The sequence below is a fragment of the Scatophagus argus genome, chromosome 21 (assembly GCF_020382885.2).
Source record: "Scatophagus argus isolate fScaArg1 chromosome 21, fScaArg1.pri, whole genome shotgun sequence".
NCBI lineage: Eukaryota > Metazoa > Chordata > Actinopteri > Scatophagidae > Scatophagus > Scatophagus argus.
The window spans coordinates 4,603,472-4,625,706 of NC_058513.1; the positions used below are offsets into that span (position 1 = coordinate 4,603,472).

At 39.9% G+C, this 22,235-nt stretch overlaps 2 protein-coding genes across 6 annotated transcripts in view; one reads left to right on the top strand and one right to left on the bottom strand.

Moving 5' to 3' along the window:
- Positions 1-2,457: 2,457 nt before the first annotated feature.
- On the top strand, positions 2,458-5,022 carry LOC124053191 (ankyrin repeat and SOCS box protein 12-like). Of its 3 annotated transcripts, none has more exons than XM_046378200.1 (3): positions 2,458-2,614; positions 3,473-4,243; positions 4,698-5,022. In XM_046378200.1, the coding sequence occupies exons 2-3, from the start codon at positions 3,481-3,483 to the stop codon at positions 4,847-4,849; spliced, it is 915 nt and encodes a 304-aa protein (XP_046234156.1). In that variant the 5' UTR covers positions 2,458-2,614; positions 3,473-3,480; the 3' UTR covers positions 4,850-5,022. The 3 variants fall into 3 exon arrangements, with proteins under 3 accessions (XP_046234156.1, XP_046234158.1, XP_046234157.1); XM_046378202.1 differs by having other exon boundaries at positions 2,541-2,614; positions 3,476-4,243; XM_046378201.1 differs by lacking the exon at positions 2,458-2,614 and adding an exon at positions 2,632-2,893.
- Positions 5,023-5,778: 756 nt separating this feature from the next.
- The window catches only part of LOC124053190 (zinc transporter ZIP11-like), a 102,035-nt gene continuing 85,578 nt past the window's right edge, over positions 5,779-22,235 (bottom strand). For all 3 annotated transcript variants that reach the window (XM_046378199.1, XM_046378197.1, XM_046378198.1), the window contains exons 6-10: positions 20,493-20,660; positions 10,304-10,373; positions 7,065-7,163; positions 6,773-6,931; positions 5,779-6,631 (exon numbers count right to left, since the gene is read on the bottom strand). In XM_046378199.1, coding sequence (XP_046234155.1) covers positions 6,553-6,631; positions 6,773-6,931; positions 7,065-7,163; positions 10,304-10,373; positions 20,493-20,660 — 575 coding nt within the window. In that variant the 3' untranslated portion in view covers positions 5,779-6,552. The remainder of the gene's footprint in view (positions 6,632-6,772; positions 6,932-7,064; positions 7,164-10,303; positions 10,374-20,492; positions 20,661-22,235) is intronic.

Genomic DNA, 22,235 nt, shown 5'->3' on the forward strand with positions numbered 1-22,235 from the left:
TGTGTCCTGTGCACACTTTCTCATTTCCCTCCGCTGACACCCCCCCTCCCCTTGCCTTGCAGGAACACGATGAGTTATGGCGGTGTCGTTGTTTTAAAGGCCTCTTCTGCTCCCTGCGAACGCCTGGGTGACTTCTACTTTGTCTCTCAGCAACAGCTATAGAAGCAGAGTGGACAGAGGAGGCCGGCGCTGCTCATTACCATGTTGTAAAACCCCTGGAACTCAATAGAAATAGTCCGACTCACTCAGGCAGGATCTGCTAAGGGTCCTGACAGAAACAAGTCTCAGAGACCAAAGAGTCAATGTAGTGTCAGCGTTGCTGGCCAGTAAAAGATTGCTTTTAATGTATTTTAGAAATTAAGGGGATCAGGGCTATCTTTTGCTGGGTTGTCAAAGCCACCCCACCCCGCTAAATAGGAAGACGTTTCAATTAAACTTAAACTTTTTTTTTTCTCCTGCTGCATTGTGCCGACTGCCCATTGTCTACTAACACCAAGACCTCATCACCAACCAAACAATGGCTCTGTGACGCACATGCAGAGGAAACAGAGCTACTTATAAAAGAAAAGATGCCATCTGGGTTGCCTGGAGAGGGAACAGATAAAGCAAGGGGCTGTGATAAGACAACTAAAGCTGAGAATTTTCAGTCCATTACTATGGAGACTATTGTATTTCTCTTTGTGAGAGAAAAATATTCCCCTCACAGGAGCAGCAGATTCAACAGGAGGAATTGTTCTGGTTGCACTGAACAGCATGTGTGGTGTGCATTTATTCTAGTACTGAACTCAATTAGAATTGTTAGGTAGTCAGCTTCAGTACTTCATTTTATGCTATACTGTATATCCATTATGTTTCAGAGGAAAATACACTGTTTACTCCCCGTCTTTGTTATTTTAGAGGTTAGGCTACATGCCAGCAGCTCTGCGGTGTTGAGCAAATGTCACACTAACATGCTGGATGGAAAGGCACAAAACTACTGAACTCTTTTCTCAGCGGGTATGTGACTAACTGTACCAAATCCAGTCCATCCAATAGTTTAGCAAGACTTTTCACTCAGATGTCAGTCTGAAGATTGTGTCAAAGGAAAAGGCAGGAGCGGTAATTTAGCAGTATAGTTCAGTCTGTATCAAAGTGGCAGACTGACCAACACATTGACTCTGCCATGTTTTAGAGCCATGCTGCTGACATAGCTACAGAGAGAGTTACCAAAAGCTACCAAAAATTTCACCTGTTTTTTTAAAATGTGTTCACTTCTGCAGGGGATACGCATTCAAAACCAACTCTACTTTGACTTCAATACGAAACATCTGATTTGAGGGTTACCTGAGCTTTTTTATGAAGGCTGGAGTGTGCCCTCTTAAATGATGACTTAACACTAATAATCATACATACTTTAACATTTACCTTTTAGTGCCATATGAACAGTGTGACACCTACAATTCTAACCCACCAGTTAGCCCTCAGTAAGTTTTGTATTGAACACAGATTGTAAGTAACATAACAACTCAAGAGAAAAACCTGAATAAATTGTTCGAAATGCCTCACAATATCAAATCAAAGATCAAATATGTGATAAGTCCAGTGTAATAATTTCCTAAAATTGGATCACAATTGAATGGTTCACTTAAACATTTAATACAGTTTATTCAAATGATTTTGTCTGTTATTTCGTAGTTACTTTCCATGTTAAGTTGAAAACATCAGATCAAGGAGTACAAGGAGTAATCATTACTAATTTACCCGCTTGTACTTTAATCTTACCGATTTATTAACTCGCCTTATTACATCACTAAATGATTCACTATTGTGGCTAATTTCCATTTCATCTTCCCTGAGAATTCCTTTGGTTGTAGCCTACTGTACACTAACACATGTGCTTATGAAAGCCTATCACACACAGTAATAATATAAATACACATATATATTATAGCCTAATGTAAATAAACTCATTCTTACTCATATACTTTGCTTTGAAACTACCAAACCCACCCCACAGTGCACTTTGTTCATGTCATGGTCCACTCCTCTGAATCTTTTCTCTTACTGAATAATCTTGTTATCTCCTCAAATGGGCCTCTTGTTTTCTTGAGATAACAAGATAAATGAACTCATTATCATGAGAAAATCAGGTTTGTCACCTCAAACAATAAAATAATTTACTCAGGATCTCAAGATAAGAGAGTTTAAAAAAAAATATTGAAAGCACATCTGTTCTTGGCTCCAGTTGAAATTATTTGAATAAATAGTAATTTCAGTCTGAATGAATTCTTTCACAATTTAGTGGTTCATTTATATATTTTACAGTGTTTATTCATATTATTATTTGTTTCATGTTTTTATTACCTCATTATTGATCTTGTTTTGATTCATTTGACGTAATAACTAATTGCCTGATCAGTCCACTGTTTTTTTATATGATCAGCTAATTCGCTGATCATAACTCAGCACTTTGGAGGTCCAGCTGCAGACTCCAGGCTCCGGTCTGTTGTAGCAGTTGAAAACGCTAGAGGGCACCAGTGCGACATTAAACTGAATGTGTTCCATAACACCAATACGATGAGGAAGAACAGCAATCAGGAAAATGAAGGAAGCAGCTGATGGTGGTATAGACAAGGTAAGACTGATATTAAACGAAGAAAACGTAATGTTATATCCACTTAATGTTGCCATAACTTATCTAAGAACAAGGAGACGCTAGATCAGCAACGCTAAATTTACTGTTTACGTATAGGTTTGAGCTGAATATTAGCGAAAACCTTCCTGCTGTGGGGTCGCGGATTAGCCCTAATACGTGACGTTACTGTGGTGTTTAACGGAGAGTCAGTAAACAGGCAAACATTTTCAGGCAGTCGCAAGGACAGCATTTATTCAGTAACGTTGCACCAAGTCATAGGTAAACACGTTGGACTCCTCCATCCTTCTTCTTTCGGTGCACCACCATGTTGGGAGACTGTTTAGAAAAGCGTATTGCAATTAGCTTATTATTCCGTATCATATGGATGTGAGTGTGCCGAATTTTCCAGAAGACTTTATTTAGTCGAAAATAGGCTATGATTGGCTGCTTGTGTATTTTAGTCGACAAATAAATAAATATTAAATTATGAAACATTTTGAAGGGAGTTTGTATAGTGGGATTCTCTTAAGGTGGCGCAGCAGCGTGGCTCCTAAATAAACTCATGAGTAACGCCTACACGTAGTTCAATGACAGCCGCAGGGTCGGATGTTACAGTTGTCAAAATGAGTTTTTAAATGGTCGCTTATGAAGGTCATTTTTATGGCATGACTTCACAAAAAGGACCCAGCAACATTTAAGCCTCATTCAAGAGCGGAATTGTTTTCTTTTCAGTTTAAAATATCTCTGTTGTTGGGTACTAAGTCAGGGTGTAGGTACTGCACGCGTCTTAAAGTGATCACTTTTCAAATAAGTATTTGGTGTCTAGTTCATTTTGTCTGTTTGTCTCACATTTTCCAGCAGGTTCTATGCTTCAGCTAAGGACCCCTGCAGAAGAGCAAAGAAGTTGTGAAATTTCCCAGCTCAGACAAGCTGTTTTACAAAACAATGACAGACTACTTGATGAGATGCTCTGTCAAGAAATCTACAAGAAGGTCATCAACTGCAGAGGTGGCTGGGGCATTGCAGGCACTCCCCTACATGCTGCAGTGTCGAAAGGCCATCTCAGCTGTCTGCAGGTTCTGCTAGCCCACGGTGCCCTGGTAGACTGCGTGGATGTCAAGGCTCAGACGCCTCTCTTTGCAGCCGTTCGTGGAAAATACCTGGACTGCGTCTTAGCTCTCCTCAGAGCTGGCGCCAACCCCAACGGGAGCTCGTCCAACAACGGTTCCCCTGTGCTCACTGCTGCTCGGGAGGGTAATGTGGAGATATTAAAGGAACTGCTCAAACATGGCGCAGAGGTGAATTCTCGCTCCAAAGTCTTGCTCTGGACGTCCAGCGCCAGGGTGTCCAGCGGGCCGCTGTACCTGGCTGCCGTTTACGGACACATGGAGTGTTTCAAACTGCTGCTCCTCTATGGAGCAGACCCAGATTACAACTGCACAGATGCAAAACTGCTGAGTTCTATCAAGCAGCCCAAAACTGTGCTGGAGATGTGCCTCAGGCATGGCTGTGGCGTGGAGTACATCCAGCTTCTGATCGACTTTGGTGCTAACGTCTACCTCCCCACGCTGATCATCGAGAAGTCCACCAAGCAGAACGAGGCTGTGGAGCTGCTTCTGCAGGAAAGAGGTGCTCACAATAACATGCGGGTCATTTCAACAGGTTGAATCACAGCTAAATAAGACTGAAAAATACTGCATATTTGTTGAACGTGTACAATATTGTTGAGACTCAAAATAACTTTTTAAGTAAATTTGGACTATAATGGTCTAAAATTTTTGAATAATTTCTTTCAAGATACAACACTACCTGTTCAGGATTGTCCTCGATTTAAAAATCATGACAAAGTCTGCAGTAAGTCTTTTGCTGGTTGTTCCATCGGTTTAATCCAATAGTAAAGAAAAGACGATTGGATTAAAAATCATGGTGAAGGAGCTGATGTTTACAAAGTAGTCTAGTGATATGTTAAGCAAGTCAGTATGTGCTTTTTTTGCCTCTGACCGATCTTGTTAGATAAAGTAAATTAAGAAGAATTTATGTATTATTTTGAGTGACGATAACTTTTTTTTCTTGTCTTCTCCAGGAAATCCAAAGGCCTTGACATCCCAGTGCCGACTCGCTGTCCGAAGATACCTCAGAAAGATCAACAAGATCCACTGTATCGAGCAGCTGGAAATGCCAACAAGTCTCATTAACTTCCTACAACACAAGCAAGTCCCAGCGACTGTTCTGTAGCCCAGCGAGCCTCCGACACATGAAGTACGTTTTCATTTGAACTAAAGCTTTCGCTTGATTTGTAGACTATGGGCTACGTTTATCTTTTTTTTTTTTTTTTTAAGGACTGTTCATGTGCTGTTCTCTTAAGATTGATTATTAAGTCAGAACATTAAATGTGTGTCTAAGTGGTGTGTGGTTTTGTTTTATTATTAGTACGTACCCAACAGCTATTGGCAGTCTTCTGAAGGAAGATGTTTATTGGAGTTACATTCTTTGTCACATGTTCATCACGTTTTTTCTTTTAGAAGAGCTGTTTGCTCTTATGAAAACTAAAAGGCTTGTCTCTGTATTTCGAAATACATGCACAAGATCCTCCAGAGAACCACGGCCAGTACGTGGAAAGCTGCTCGTACAGAGTGACATTTTGCTATTGACGGTCTAGAGCTGAACGTGATGGGAATAGTGTCAGTTCATCAGCTGTTTGCATAAAACAGAGTATTAGGTATTAATCAACAGGAATGAATCCTCTAGTGATTATGAATGGCTGTAGCAAATTGAATTCAGTAATTGAGATATTACAGTGTGGACCCAAGCAGCAGACTGACCAGCAGTATTAATAGTACTTAATACTGATTAGTTTATCTAGCTAGATTTAAAATAAGTTGATATGTTGTGGCTTATTTATGCTAAATGCCTGACTAAATTCTTGGGACTCCATGAGTCAAAGTTTAAGTTTATTCCTTACAACTTCTAGACAACAGAAAGAATAATTTCAAGATAAAAACACAGGGGCTTATTTATGGGTTTCATCGTGGCATCTGAAAACATTTATTTATTTTAGAAATTAATATGTATTATGTGTTTCTAGAAAAGGCAGACAGATGGACAAAACATACCGCAGACCTTTAAAAAACAAAAACAACCACGACAAACAAGTTGAACAAAGCTGAGAATCACTTGGTTGTTTAATCATATAAATACTTCACATTATTCAGCGTTAACTTCACCTGCATTGAAATAATTAGACATGGCCTACAACATGGTTCTTCAGACTGACCTGTAGGTGGCAGGAGACTGTGCCCTGAGAAGGAGAGGCACTCTACATTGAGCTGTATAACAGGATAAAGTAAACTATGCCAAGTATGACTTCTGACTTAGCGGATCCTCATAAAAGTCCAAACTGTGTAGGCATGTCGCCATTACCACACAGTACCAGGATGTCCTTTCAGTGATAAAGATAAAGCAGGAGTCTGAATGGAGTAAGCAAAGCCTAAAAATTCCTCAGTGGTCCCATAAATGACCAAATCAAGTATCGTCATCACTAGGAATACACAAACCAGTTGCAGTTAACTACAAAATAACATTCATTTAACTTTTAGAACTGACGATTTCTGTTTTTAAAATAACGTTTTTGAAAAAGAACTCAAAAAGCTGTCCCTTAACGTGAACTAAATTCATTCCTAAATGAGGTATCTGCCATTTGAAAAAAACTGACAGCTGCTCTTGAATGAATGCGAGCATGAGAACAAAAACTTGAGTCCAGCCATCCTCGCGACTCATATTACAAAATTTCTGTATCATTTCTGAATTTCAAGTAGCAACGATTCAAACAAAATGCATGAACGGCGTTTAGAATAAAACACTTCATTTGGTCCCCTTTTGTTAAAAGCTGACGTCAGCTGGACTGTGATGACGTCCTGGCCTGTCTGGTTCTGCTGGCCTCAGCCCAGCCCCACATCGAGTGACATCATCACTATGAAGCCCAGGATGGAGGTCCAGGATGCCAGCTTCCCGTTTCCACTGGTGACACCATGTTAGAGCAAAGAAATGGGACATTAGTCATACTGAAAGACTCCTTATTTTGGTTCACTTTTTAATCTGGCTGTAATAACACCCCCCTCCCTTTTTAAATCTACTTTAACTGCAACATTTTCTTCTCACCTGACTTGAGCTTCGGGTATGATGTCATCCACCACCACGTAAACCATCGCCCCAGCAGCAAATGCCAACGCATATGGCAACAAAGGCTCTGCCAAGACAACGGCGAATGCGCCCAGCAACCCAGCAATAGGCTCCACCATGCCGCTCAGCTGACCGTACCTGACAGACAACATGGCAGTCGGGTGAGAGCGTCCCAATTTAAAGTGGATGCACTGAGGCCGAGCTTTACTGCAAAGAGTTGTTTGATTAGTGTACTGTCTGACACAGTGTTTAGACACAAACACATGTTTACCAGAAGGCGGTCCATGTTGAGACCCCTGAACCCCGGAGCGGCAGGCTCACAGCCAAGCCTTCTGGGAAGTTCTGGATACCGATACCAACGGCCAGATTTCTGAGGGGACACAAAAATCCAAAACAAACAGAGAAAACATGTCAGGACATAGCTCTGTATGGGGAACATTAACAACCGAGGTAGGCTGTTGATGGCCCACGCGGAGCGTGGTAGATTTTGTGATTTATTCTTGTTATCAGCAAAGCACGTGTTCAGGTTTAGTTTGCCTCTGCATATTAATGAAACACAGACCGTCAAAAACCATGAGAAGGACATCACACCCGATCAGGAGGAAAACAAAACAAACAACCTTGAGCCAGCAGCTCTGTGAGGCTAAGCAAAAAGGTGCTATGAGCTAACAGTCATGTTGATGGTTCTCAGACAAATCAATGACTTGGCAAATTAATGGGGGGGGGGACTTCTTCCTGGAAATGCTGAATTTATGGGATTTATTTATTTATTTAACTGATAACTGATAATTTACATCAGTTATTGTAATTTTGAAAAAAACAAAAACAACAACAACTAAACAGTGTCCAAAGAGGACTTTAATTCTGGATCATTTGCAAAAGAGGGCACACCCCCAACTACTAAACTCCTGTCTTTGCAGTACCATGATGTGACCACTAGATGTCAGCAGACACAACACAGCACCAGTCAACTGCCATATTCTGTCCAGCTGTGAGACAACTGGACATGGTTACCTGAGCTAACAGCATGTGCTCAGGCCAGCTACTACCATGAGCAGAGATAACTAAAGAGAAGTTGTCAGATAAATGTCTTCCAAAAACAGATGCTAAATAAGAGCAAAAACTAAAGGCTGATGACTAAAATGAGGACTGAAATGATAAAATAGAAAGTTCAGATCCCAAATGCATCAGTTGACTTAACGTCTCTCACTGTTACACTTGGCGCACTTGCAAGTGCATCTGAGGTGTGCCTCTTCAGCCGTGCAAAAGCAACATGCAAGCATGCTGTTTCAACTTTCTCCGGTGTTGCAACTGATAAATGCACCTTGCTTACTCAGAAAGGGGAAGATAACCACTTGTCCATTGCTGCTTGATTGTTTCTGCAGCTTTGCTCTCGCTAGGTGAGTTACTGCTTCCTCTAAATAGTTTGTGCTTTTTGAATGTTTGTTACTTGGAAATCATTACAGCAGATCAACAGAGGAGCGATTAGCGGAACCTGACAAGTACTCTGAGGCACTGTTTCATTCACAGCAATGGCATGGTGCTGGAACTGACAGGTAGGCCCCCTTCGCTGCTAAAAGGCAAAGGTATGTCTTAATGTATGTTTTCACTCCAGGGCAGTTTGAATAAATCCTGTAACATCTCAAACAGAGAATCGCAGAATAATAACAAGAACTTTACTTATATAGCGCCTTTGAAAAAACAGGTTTCCGAAGTGCTTAACAATCATTAAAAAAAAAAAAAAAAAAAAGACAAATTGTACAATGAATAGAAGGCAATAAACAAAATACAAATAGACAAATGATGAAGGTTTAGAATCACAGCATAGAAAAATATTTTAATACATTTTGCCAGCATGGTTGAAGGTCCCATTCAACCTTTCAGAAATTTGTAAAACTGCAGCCTGCATTCAGCTCCCTGCTACGTTACTCTGGACTCAACTCAGCCCAAGTGCTGGGTGGTTACAGAGACCAAATCTTAAACAGCGGACATATCAGCGAGGCTGTGGCCACTGTAGAGAGGCTGGGCTGTGCACCAGGTGGACTCACCCTGGTGTTAAATGTTAAATGTTTCTCTTCACGGGAACAGCACTGTTTCAGCAGACAGGAAATAGCTGATGATGTTTTCTGAACATCAGATTAGTTGGGCAAGGACTTATTTATTAGATTTAATGACAAACATTCCAACACTTGTGTGCCAAAATGGCAACTTTCATATCCCAATCTGATACGAAAAGGTTCACATTAAATTTGAGGTTTTGAGAAATTACAAAAGACTGAATTGGTGACATAGTTAGCATACAGTATACATTTGACACGGGCAGGTGCACAGACACGCAAGTGACAAAACCAAAAAAATGACAATCTGGTACCACTAGATTGTCATGGGTGGTCAGACAGGGACCTCCAACCAAACACCTGCCACCAGCCAAATAACTGCCAACTCAGTGTGCACTGCAGTGTAACCAGCAGATGTCAGCAGCAAATATCACAGCACCAGACTGCTGTCATATTTTGTCCACAATTATGGGCACAGGTGGATATCCTGCCCATGTGACCGAATCATTTCAGGATGCCCTTACACTCCATCATGATACCATTACCTGTTACCAGTAACCCTGTTTACCTGTGGAATGCTCCAAACAGGTGTTTTGGAACAGTTTTAGTTGACCATGTCCTAACTTGCTGGTATCAAATTCTCAATATGCCTATATTGACAAAAATCAATAAAGTTGATAAGGTACAACATTAAATGTGTTGTATTGTTTATGTCAAAAAGCAAATTATCACATTCAGTTTTATTTCTCTTTTTAGGGGCAGCCTAATTACTTTGGAGTCACAGATGTATAATGTTTATCATGTTTCTCTTGGTTCTAGAGAAGATTATGTTCAATTAAAATTCTCTCCAATGGGTCCATAATGAGAAACAACTTTGCATAATCAGATTCTGAATAATCAAACTGAGTTGAGGTGGTGGTAAAATAGGACCAAGGTTCCACATGAGCCGACCAGATATCTAACTACCGCCGCTCTCTGCACCACTATGATAAAACCGCTAGATGTCAGGAGCGCACAACAACAGCACCACGTTCTTAATGTGACCTTAAATACGCTAAACCTTTATCTAATTACAACCATATTAACATTCTGCCCAAATTTAATTGTGTCAAGGATTATAGTGGGGGAAAAAAACACCATATTAATCTTATAACTACCAACAGTTCCAGGTTTGGAAAACCAATTGGGGCACTTCTAAGCACATGATCCTGGTGGGATTCATAATTTTGCATCCAGTTGTGGTGCTGTACAGAATCTCTGTGTTTTTTATTTTTTAAATATTCAACAGCATGTGCACCAATACTGACACTGAGAACAAAAGAAATAATTAAATATACTCAGGTTTGCCAGATCAGTAAATTTTGTATGACTTAATCAACTTCATTTCTCACTTGGCATTGTGGATAAAGGTGTACTGCATGGATCTTTGTCTTTGCCTTGATACCATTCTTACCTGGCGCTTTCAAAAGTAGCAGATGAAGTCTTTCCAATGGCTCCAAATCCAACCCCCACAGCCAAACCCTCTGCAAATAAAGACCACAGACAAATGATACTTGTTAGTGTGTGTCTTCTGTCTTTCGACATAAACACTCTGTTGCATCATAAAAAAAAACCCAACACTTTGAGAAAGAGAAAAGAAAGATGTCGACAATGTGTGGCCAATAAGAACAGAAGCAAATAAATATGTGTCTGAATATATCAAGAGGATGTGCAGAATAAAAAAACTAACCATGGGACTGGAATAACCTGTGATTTACTGCACGGAGCACATGGAGGCTTTGGCCTGCTCTTACACACAGAAGAGTGTGAATGATACATCAGCTCAAATAATTCTGTTCATAACTGAGAGTAAATATTGTTAGCTTATGCTCCTATAAGTGTGCTACTATAGAGTACTACAACAAGAAAGCTGCACTAAGAGGGATTTCCACAGTTGTGAGCACTGTATAGAGCCTGTCTATGTTCCCTCTGTGCACACAGCAGCATCCCTCTCCTCAGACATCCCATTTGTCTCATTTGAAATACCTGTCATGCATAGTTAAAGCAAACACCGTTCAAATTGAAAGTGAAAAGGTCACAGGGCTTGATGTATCTATGAGTGTATTTGTGTGTCTGAGAAGTGTAAGTGTGTGTGTGTGTGAGTGAGTGAGTGAGTGAATGTCTTTTGGAGTACATGCAAACAGATCCACAGGCTATTTTGCATTTATTACGGCTACTTCATACGCTACTGAACACTCCTGTCATGCCATTCGCAGCTCAGTTATACACTAACCAAAGCCAATTTACATGGATTTGATTGGTTAATCACCCAACTTACCAAATCCTAAAACACTGAAAATATTTCCTCCCCAATATTTTTTATGTCATTTTTTTTTCTAACCTAATAGCTCATTTTGAATTTTGCATTTCCCTCCACTTTAACATTCAGACACGACATCACATTTTATCATAACACACAGCTGTAGAGCTAAGCCTGAAATGTCCAACTGTCACTCACGAAAGATCTCCTTCAAAGCCCTTCTCTCCATTCCTGTGTATTCTTCATCTCTCTCTGTCTTTCTTTAACTCTATTTCTCTGTCTCCCTGCAAAATTAATAGCCTACATCAAGTGACGTTACCTTAAACAAGGACAAGTGACAAAGATAAAGATAAGGCAAAGAGAGGACGGAAGTAAGAAGATCCAAACGGAGGAGGGAGGAAGAAAACAAAGAGTGGAAAAAGAGATATGTATCCTAATGCCCCTGCAGCTGCACACTTCATGAGCCCAGAGGACACTTCATCATAATCTAACGCCTGTCATTACCTCTGATAACAATGCACACCACTTCTAATCAAATTCCCACCCGCCCATTACAGGCTGACATACTGTAGCCTGTAATGGGCAAAAGAACCCTTCAGTTACGCTGTGGGTCCCCTTTACTATTCATCTCAATCCTGTGGTACCGTCTGAAATGCCACGGGGCCAGTAGAAACTCTGTCAGCACTGAAAAACCATCAACTGATTCTGAATAAAACATGAGCTGAGAGAGTTTCAGTGTTTGGCACAGCTTGTGCAACGCTCGGGGGAAAACTTGAAGTTGCTTAAATCTTAACTGATTTAGTCATTTTCCTTGTCTTCAAGTTCTAAATGTGGTCACACGTTCAATATGGCTGTCCTTTTATACTGTTCCTTCCATTTCTGAAAATGATGCTACTCTGTGTTGGACATGCAGACCTGAATGCACATCAGTCAGAAAAATATCATGTGCTCTTTTGGATCAAGAATAACAGTTTTCCGACCGCTTAACTTTCCGAGCACTTAATGCCCACGCACCTGCCAGGTTTTCGTCATGAGACTCATGATTTAGTCTCTATGTGACATCTCATGGCTGTCGCATGAATATCTCATGGACTGTTAGAATATTATGCAACAGGGAAAGCACGAAATGTGCATGGGAGCAGAGAGAAGGGCAACGGTTCTGCAGCAAAGAAACATATATTTGATTTGACACTAATATGACTTCAGAGTCCTGTCAATGTCCAAGCACCAGAATCCTTTCTTTGTCATTTTTTCTGTCCCTTTTGAGTGAATGCTTAGGGGAAGTCTACAAAGAATGCTACATTTTTCAGTCACGTTACATTACATTTATTTGGCATTGGGTTTTATCAAATGTGACTTAGCTTTTTAATAGCCTCGCTGGCAGCACGGCTCATCATTGGGATGGCAATGCTAGTCTAATGGTCTCCCATTTCAGTCCTGACTGAAATATCACAACATGTATTGGATGGATGTCATCAGCTCCTGTACGGACATGCACGGTCCCCAGAGGACGAATCATACTGACTTTGGTGGTTCTCTGACTTTTCCTGTAGCGTCACCATCAGGGTTTTCCTTTTCAGTGATGCAACTCAGCTGTGGTTTGAAAGATTGTCATGGAATTTGGCCAGATACTCATGTTCAGGTCATCCCCCGACTTTACGTGATCCCCTGACTTCTCATTTAGCACCGTCATCAGGTTTAAATTTTAATTTGTTCAATGCTGTTATGGCAAAGTATCTGCTTGACATTTCAGCCTCAGCTGGGCTTTGCGTTTAATGCTGATTCTCAAAAACTAATATGCTGAGGGGAGTGTCTTAGGATGCATTCAGACCACTTTTACTTTTAAGTGAAGAACCCCCCCCACCTCCCCCCCACATTCATTTATATGAAGTCACTCTGTTGATGAGCAAACACACATAAGATGAATGGGGCTTCTCTAGAGTTCATAAATCTGATCTGGTTTTGCTGCTGTACAGTGTTTTCTTCTGATAAACTTTCAAATTCAGGTATCTGCCACTCAAACTAAACTTTCTGGATAATATTTCATTGCCTCACCCGCGCCTGAGGAAACTCATCCCCACCAATGCAGACCCTTATATGGTTTAAAAGCAGGATTCTTTTCAGCCTCAATGCCTGGCTCTTCTTGTTTCTTTTCCATTTTAAACCTTCCTTCTGACAGGAGTTAGATTATCCAATCAGCTTCCATTATGGTCAAGCCTGCAAAAGGTTTTGGTGAAATTTGAAAGGTGTGCACTTCCAACACCTCTGCAAGCCTGTGCAAGCTATACGGTCACCCCAGCCAATCTTTTCCATTTATTTTCTGACAACCACAAAACCAGCCTTGGAGGGAAGGATCACTGCAAATCAAATTCGTATAAATACAAAGCTGATCTGAGTGACCTTCTTATTCTTTAATGGCCTTTCCCCATTGTTCCACGGCGAACAAAGCCTCGCCGATACATTGGGTTTTCCATTAATTTCTCACCCAACCATATTGCGGTCACCATGTGGTTTGGTTGTTAAAAAGAAAAGGTTTGACAGGGAATTCAAACAATAACCGATTCCTGAAGTGTTACTAATGTGTCAGAAAGCATTTTCAAAGCAACACGCACGCAAGTCTCAGCGGAGAAATACTGGGGTGAAATTAGATATATTGTGTATTGTCACCTGTATGTCTTTTGACTTGTGAATGTGTTTCTGCCTCTCAGTCCTATCCAATTCGTACTTAATGTTCTATGCTCTTTAAAGCGAGTCTGGTGATACTGCTGCACACAGCGCATTGTCACAGCAGTCACTCATTTCCATCGCACTCTCCTTTAATCTCCTCTACTCACCCGTCTACATGCTTTTTTCCACTGAGCTCGCAATTACTGTGTCTCCTCTCTCCCAGCTCCCTCTCCGCCTTTTTTTTTTCATTTGTCTTTGGGTGAGATGTTTCTTTAACCACATCAAAGTCTCCTCTCATTGATCTTTATGCTGTTGTTTTTATATACTGCAGTCATCCGGGATAACAAGGTTATATTTTAAAAATGCACAATAATGTATATGGGTTCATATAATACAAATGATTGACTGAAAACCATGAGGAAATCCCGAGCAAGACCACAACCACAAAAGAAATGCTAACTCTGCTTCGGCACTGACGGAAAACCTTCTGTAAAATTCATGTATCATGTAAAATGCATTTTGTAAACTTTACATATTCTCCACTTCAGGCCTCTGTCACGGGCTTCTATTAGAGACAGGCTTTACTCCCATTTTCTTTTTTTTTGTTCTTTGACAAAATTTTAGTAAGATATCCCCCTGTTTTCTGTCGTGCTACTGTTTAAATTTGCTGTTCAAACTGCCTCCATATTTGTTGGGATTGTGGATTTTTTCTTATGTGGCATTTTCCTTCCAGTGGCACGGTGGTGCAGTGGTTAGCACGCACATCTCACAGCAAGAGGGTTCGAATCTCGGTCTGGGCCCTTCTGTGTGGAGTTTGCATGTTCTACCTGTTCTTGTGTGGGTTTTCTCCGGGTACTCCGGCTTCCTCCCACAGTCCTAAAAACATGCATATTAGGTTAACTGGCTACTCTACATTGCCCATAGGGGTAAGCGTGTGAGTGTCTGTCTTTGTGTGTAATGCCCTGAGACTGACTGACGACCAGTCCAGGGTGTACCCCGCCTCTCGCCTGTAGTCAGCTGAGATAGGCTGCAGCCCCCCTGCGACTGTGATGGAAGAAGTGGTATAGAATGGATGGACAGATGCTTTTTCCTCATCTTCCCTTCTGTTATTATTAAAAAACAAAAACAAAAACAAACAAACAAAAAAACAAACAAACACAAAAACACCCCACAAAAAAACTAATTTGAAAAATTCCCAGTTTTATGTAGGAGCTATTCATCTGCAGCTAGTTTAGTTAAGGTAAGTATAGAAAAGTGATTTTCCTATAGAAGACAATAAACTGCATAGTCATCCTCACCAGGGCAAGAATAGAAAAAAATGTCAATGTCCATATAGTTCCACATGTTTCTGAATAAACTTTGTTTCCAGTAAGTTTATGATATTCCTGCTTCTGTCTTATTAAGCTTAGATGAACTCCTAACAGTGGCTGCCGACAACTGCTCCATCCATCACACTAACAGGGATCAACTCTAATGGCGGGGAGAAAGGATGGCCATCAATCTCCTGCTCAGTTTGATAGACCATCGCCAAATTTCTGTCATGGCTCTGGCTCTGCAGTGCCACGGGGCATTCGGCGCCTCTTTGAAGATCGGTACATTAATATGCAGCTGTCGTTTGTGTTGTTCAAGAGGAAGAGCAATGCACCAGCACCATCAGGGGTGAGAGGTCAAAAAAATAAGTGCACTTATCACACCCTGGGAAAAAGTACTCAAAAAAATCAGTTTTTTTTTCCTCTAGCACCTACTAATGCAGCAAATTACACTTCAGTATGAGTATTAAAGCTGAATCAAGACTCTTATGTAAAATAGAGCACTTTCATCAGCCTGAATCACAAAATGGGGTTATACAATGGAGTCATGAAGAGGAAAGATGTGAGGTCCTCTGTGTTTGACGCTGAAGGTAAATTACATGATTACTGGGTGAAGAAGCACTTCAAAGGAGACAAACAGGTCCCTCTTATGGCAATCTGGGGCTGGAAAATTACACTTAAGTTCAGAAAACAACTCAATGGTTCCCACTGTGTCTAGCTCAAAAATAAAAAAAGCACAGTAAATATTATTTTTTTTAATATATTTTTCTGAGTAATCAAATTGATATATTGTGATTTCTTAAGTATTTAAATAAGAGTAGACACTGGTGCTTATTTGAACAGACACAAACTCAAGCAAAATGCCACCAACAACCTTCGGAGAGCATCACTAAAATCAAAGTTCTGATGTTTCAAAAGTCTGGTTTACAAATCAAGAAAGTCCATTTGTATTTAAAATTTTACAGCTGTCTAATATGTCAAACCGCAACCGCCAGAAAGCTACAACACACCCACAGCATCACATGCTCTCTTAGTAGTAGTACTTCATAAATCTCTTGTGCTCCTCTCTGAGCTGCTGTCAGCGTATTTTTAACTTTAGGTTAAATTTGACTGGGCGTCCTTGCAGTGATTCTGAGGCTTTTGATGAATATGGCCCCTGATCTGACAAAAAAAAAAAAAATGAATCCATTAGATTCCTCCAGCAGCAGAACATGTTACAGAGAATACTCAGTTAGGGGGGCAGTGGTAAGCTTAAGTGCATATTGCAAATATGAAATGTACTGAGAATCACGAGTCGCTTCCATGTTGTGAACAGCTGTTGCTATTGTTCACAAAAACTATCTGCACGAAGAACAGATGAGGCACTGTCTAGAGCTCACTATTTGAATGAGATCATTATTCTGTATTTTTTGTTTTTTTTTTCCCAATGTAGATCTTTGATGTTGAAACAGACTCCACATTCTATCCCCGGGGTGCATTCAAACACCTCAAAGAACAGGGTGATTATTTGTCATGCACTAAAAACATGTCATCATTCAGCTTCCATTCCCTCAGCTTGATTAGAGATGAAATCCCTTTATGTCTTAACTAAGAAGTCTGCGGGTGCAAATCAGTAACAGAGAGACTGTTTTGAGAACATTGGAGAATAACATGTTCAAAAAACATTTTCAATTTAAATCAACCTTCGTAATGAATGATGGCTTTCAGTTTTTATGCTGCCAAATGTTAGCTTGAATTTCATTATAAGTATAAATGAGTATAAATAATTGTACACCCTGGGCTTGACAGCTTATAGTGCAATAAAATAACTTTATGTGCAAGTAAAACTATTAAAAACAACTAATTATGTCATGTTCATGTTGGTTCCACGTCACATTTGGTGTCTGTGATTTGTTAACAGTTCCAAAACAAGGTCATTTCCCCTCCAAACATCTTTTAAATAATCTTTTCAGGCCCAAAGAAATTCTATTATCCAATATTTCTCACATAAGATGAAAGATTGGAGAACTTAGAGAGAAATTAATACAAATTTGCAAAAATTTCTTTCCCGTCCCATTAATCATCTCACAACTTGTTGGATTTATCTGGTGATGTAATTTATAGATATCTCTATCTCTCCATATATACATGTATAATATCAGTCATAGAGGTCTTTTTTTCTGGTCAAGAGTTATTTTCACTTTTGATAGCTTAGGCACATTCTGCTGATAATACTTCTGTACTTTCACACAGGGGTTAAGTGAAGCAGCTTTTTCACAATGTTGTATTGGTATCTGTAACAACTTAAGCTTAGCACGGGTGATAGAAAGTCATTCCATCACAGACCAACGCAACTTACCAGATCTTTTAGTGAACCTGAGCCACCCGGTCAATCGCAGATTCGAATCACGACTCAATGAGTTATGCGCTCAGTGTGTCTTGTTTTTGTGGTTGAGAGCTGAGACTGCGGGAGGTCTTTTCCATTAAGGTCTCACAGGAGATCTCCGTGGGTAAGTCTCCATCTACAAATGTGTGTATCTATGTTTATGCACACAGGTGGTTGATGTGAATACGTGCCTGGTTATATCCGAATGCACACTGGTGTCTGTATGTTGCATGCATATGTAGCAATTCTGAGAATTAAAGTGTCTGCAATGACCAGCAAACTGCTCTACTCATTAGTGAACCGCAGTTTTACATTAAATTGCATATTTAGCAGCATACTCCTCGGTAACACAGCCACCATTTTCTCACACTACACGTGTCTGTAATTGGCTTTTGATCCTTTAAACAAACTTCCTGGAGAAAACTATCACTCCTAGGTATTAAAATGATTTTCTTGCTACTGAAATAATGAAATCATTCACACATGCATTTTCTCATTATGCTGTTGTGAGCAAATCATTAACTGGCTATAGTTCAATGCTCTATGCAAGATCACTTTTAATCAAGACATCACATGAATGTGGCATAGTAAAAGGCGCAATAATTTCCCAAAAATACCGAAGTTAAATGTATGTAAATCCTGAACTTGTATGTTAAAACCCGGATTACAAAAAAGCTGGGACTCTGTGTTAAACATAAACACATACTGTGGTAATTTGCTAATCCTTTTCGACAATTACTCAATTGAAAACAGCATAAAGACAATATATTTTATGTTTAACTATATCAACTTCATTGATTGTTGTAAATATAAATTTACTCTGAATTTGATGCAACATGTTTCAAACATGTTGGGACAGGGTCAACAAAAGACTGGGAAGGTTGTGTACTGCTCAATAAAACACCTGTTTGGGACATTCCACAGGTCAACAGGTTCATTAGTAACAGGTGAGAGGATCATAATTTTGTACGAAAGGAGCATCCTCGAAATGCTCAGCTGTTCACAGGCGAGGATGGGCTGAGGTTCGTCAAACACGTGATTGTATAAAGGATATTACTACATGGGCTCAGGGACACTTTGTTAAACTGTTCTCAGGAAACACAGCTTGTTTGAAAATGGCTGAATGAATGAATTCTGTTTTAATTCCTGTTTTACCGAAATTTTTGGATGCGGGTTGCAGTTGCGTGATGAAAGTTCACTGAAGGAATATTGATACTTGTTGCATATTTGCAGCACTATGTTAAAATTGATAACAAAGTGATATATGATCTTTAAAAGAAATTAGTGAAAATTGTATTGTCTAACATGTCTAAAATGTATTTCTGTTTCCTTTTTTTAATGAAAGCCCTGAGAGTTATATACACTTAAAAAAACAAATTGGTCAGGGTCATTTCTCTGTTTCACTGCTGTTTATGTTTTTGGTCAGGATTAAATGTTTATTTTTGTAATACTCATAAGGCTGAAATGCACTGCTAACCTCTTGCTCTAAACAGGACTAAAAGCATTCATGTTTTATGCTTTGTGAAACCTAATCTATCCTTTCACTCTACACACAAGATTCACATATAGATACATAACTGATTAACACATAATATATCTGGCCAATTTTGGTAAAACCTTGTGAGTGGGCTTTACAGGCCCATATCAGCAACAATACCCAGCCCAAGGTCTGTAATATGATGACAAAACAAGTCCCCATAAACCTGTAGTCAACGTGAAACTCATTAAATCGTGCTTGTCACTGTGGTCTTACTGTTTGCCCCTAGAAACGGCAACAACGAATGTTAACTGTTTCCTTGTTGTTTTTTCAAATGAGTAGAATCATCTTTATTTCGTGACTCTAATGTTTACTTTTTGAGCTGTTGTTTCATCATGGGCCGAAAAACAACACGTTCAAATACTGAATTCGGCTCTTCGTTGGTTGTCATCTTTGATGTATGACTGACACATCATTAGTCTAATTAGATCATTAGATTTGACAGAATGGTGACCTGCTGGCATCTCTGTGTTCAATATTCTAGGAGATACCTGTCTATTTGACATGAATTAAATAAAAAAAGGAATGTAAAAAGAATAAAAAGGTTGTTTACATTCAGTGAGCATTTCAGCCTGTGAATTAAATGTGAATTTAAACTACATTTGTTGTCTACACATATTTCACTGTTAGAGCTCATGTATCGATGGCTAAATTCATGCGCCTCACCTGCTCTCTGCCTTGAACACACATAAAAACAAACCTTGCTTTGTCATTCATGGGGTTGTTATGACAACTTGCAGTTCAGCTTGTCATTGCTATGGGATCTCTCCTTTACCTTCGCAGCTGTACAGTGTGGTTTACATGTTGCTATGGCACCTTTAGCCACATGCAGTTGTGCTAAGCTGCTGTGTGGCATCTTCAGGTCACGTGCAATATTCATTGATTTCTTGATTTTCTTTCTTTCTTTCTTTCTTCAATACACGCAAGACCCCCCTGATGATCTTGACAGTAAACCAGTCCTCCTCATATTTTGGATTTGACTGACTGATTGATTGATTGATTGATTGCTCGATGACTAATCACTTTTCATCTTTTTTTTTTTTTTACTTTCAATGTTGTATGGCGCAGTACATTTGGTAGAGACCACATCACATGCTGTAACTCTTCTGTGGCTGTAAGTGGTCTTCTCTTCTTGCTCTGTTTCAGTACAGCCACAAGCTTAACTTTCTAGCACCAGATCCTTGTACCCTGGCACCACATGAACAACAACAACAAGGCAAAGAGACAAAACGTGGGTGTGGCATTTTGTAAAGGAGGCTTATGTCGCCCATAAAGCAGATGATGTTGCTTATATAGACATTCATTAGAAGACATATTATGTGCAATATTATGTGAGGTAACTTTGAGTGAACAGTAGTGAAGTGCATTCAAGTAATTCAATTTAAATTCACTTGCAAACCTTTTCAGTGACACTGACACATCCCCTTGACTGTTACTGGAGACAGCCCTAAGGCTCATTCTGACCTGGGATGTTGTGGATGGTGATGGCAAGGATGAGGAGAAGAATTCGCCGCCAGCTGCTTCCTGTTCGTCTAACAACGTCCTGTTGTTTACTTTCTGTTTCCTGTACATCTGAGCTGGCCGAATGAGGTCCTCTTCTCCTCTGGTACACATCTCCATTGTCTATTTTATCTGCAGGACAGACAAGAATAACGTTGAAGACAAAATGATGCAATCCGTCTTTTAACACTCATACACGCAGCGGCTAATGACACAGAGTCTTTCAGCAACTTTTTCAAACAGACAATCCACAAATCATTGACAGTTTTGGGGAGAAACTAGCACAATTGTGCTGAGGTGTGAAAGTGGATTACTTCTTTCACTTCTTTTTATTTATTTATTTATTTTTTTCAAAAACTACTTCCATAGCTTCTGAGTTTACAGCCTAGCGCACACTACAAATGCCTGTGTGAAGCTGCATGTCGTTATCCCCAGCTCCATGACAACAAAATAGGGGATACACGCAAAAGGCAAAAATGGTTCGTGGAGAGATTGGGGAGATAGTGATGGAGGAGTGAGGCAGCCAGGATGAGGCTCTAACAGCAGGCTTTACAGGATCCAACTCACACAGGAAAAACAAGCTCTGACAGGCCAGCAGGGAGCTCTGATGCCAAACAATTGCAACAGATAACAGCTGAGTTATAACCCAAATAAGAAATCTTGATACTTCGCCCTGTGCATTGCCAAATTTATTGCTTTTTTTGTTTTTTTTTTTGTTTTTTTTTAGCATTCCTGTCTTTTTGATATAATGTGATTGAATGTAAATTTTATCAAAGTTACTGTTTTCTGGGGGGGAGGGGGTTTGAAAAATTGAATCAATTTCTTAATTGACCACAATGATATATGATCATCATGGTGATACACTGCAGACTCTGTGATCTTTACCCCTTACCTCCCTGCAACCTATTCCTCCTGTTCATCTGCCTCCATTTTTCTCTCTCCTCCCTCCCTCCCTCCCTCCCTTCATCTATTTGTCTCTCTCTCTCTCTCTCATATGCATTCTCAAACACAAACAATTGACCTCTATTAATGCATTCCAGTGTCTCATTTTGCCATGTAAGCGGCTGTAAATTGGAATTATCTAACGTGCAAAGGTCAAATGATGTTGACTATTGCTCGGGGTGCTCTGGTTACGCCATCAGTTAGTGGATGTTTTCAAAGGCCAAAAACCCTGAATCAATTTCTATCTAATTGAACTTCCCAAACCATGTCGCCATAACAAAGGGCTGTGTGTACATACACTGCAACAGCACCTGCTACAAGTGTAACCCTGATGTCCCATCCACACCTACAAGCCAAAAGCAACAGATTTAACAAACAAGTTAGAATAGAATGGACACAGATATGAACATTTTTAAGATGAAGATAAGATGCAATGCTCACTTTTTGTTAAGACTGACAGAGAGGTATTGAACCTCAACCAAATAATTTACATTTTTCACTTAGTGATGTCCATCCCATGATGCTGTTGATTGAAGTAAAACACAAACTAAAGCCTCAGAAATCACTTCAACAATCACCTTTCTGACACATCCTCATTAGGAAGCGAACACACTACTTTATCTTTCGCACAGGTAATAATTACAGCAGGGGTGTACTGGATTTGATTTAGACTTTCCAGCACAAGGTCTTCATACTGTATTATTTAGAAATCAGGGTTGGCAATAAGCATGGGTGAAAAGCCAGACAGTATTAACTGTCTGACAA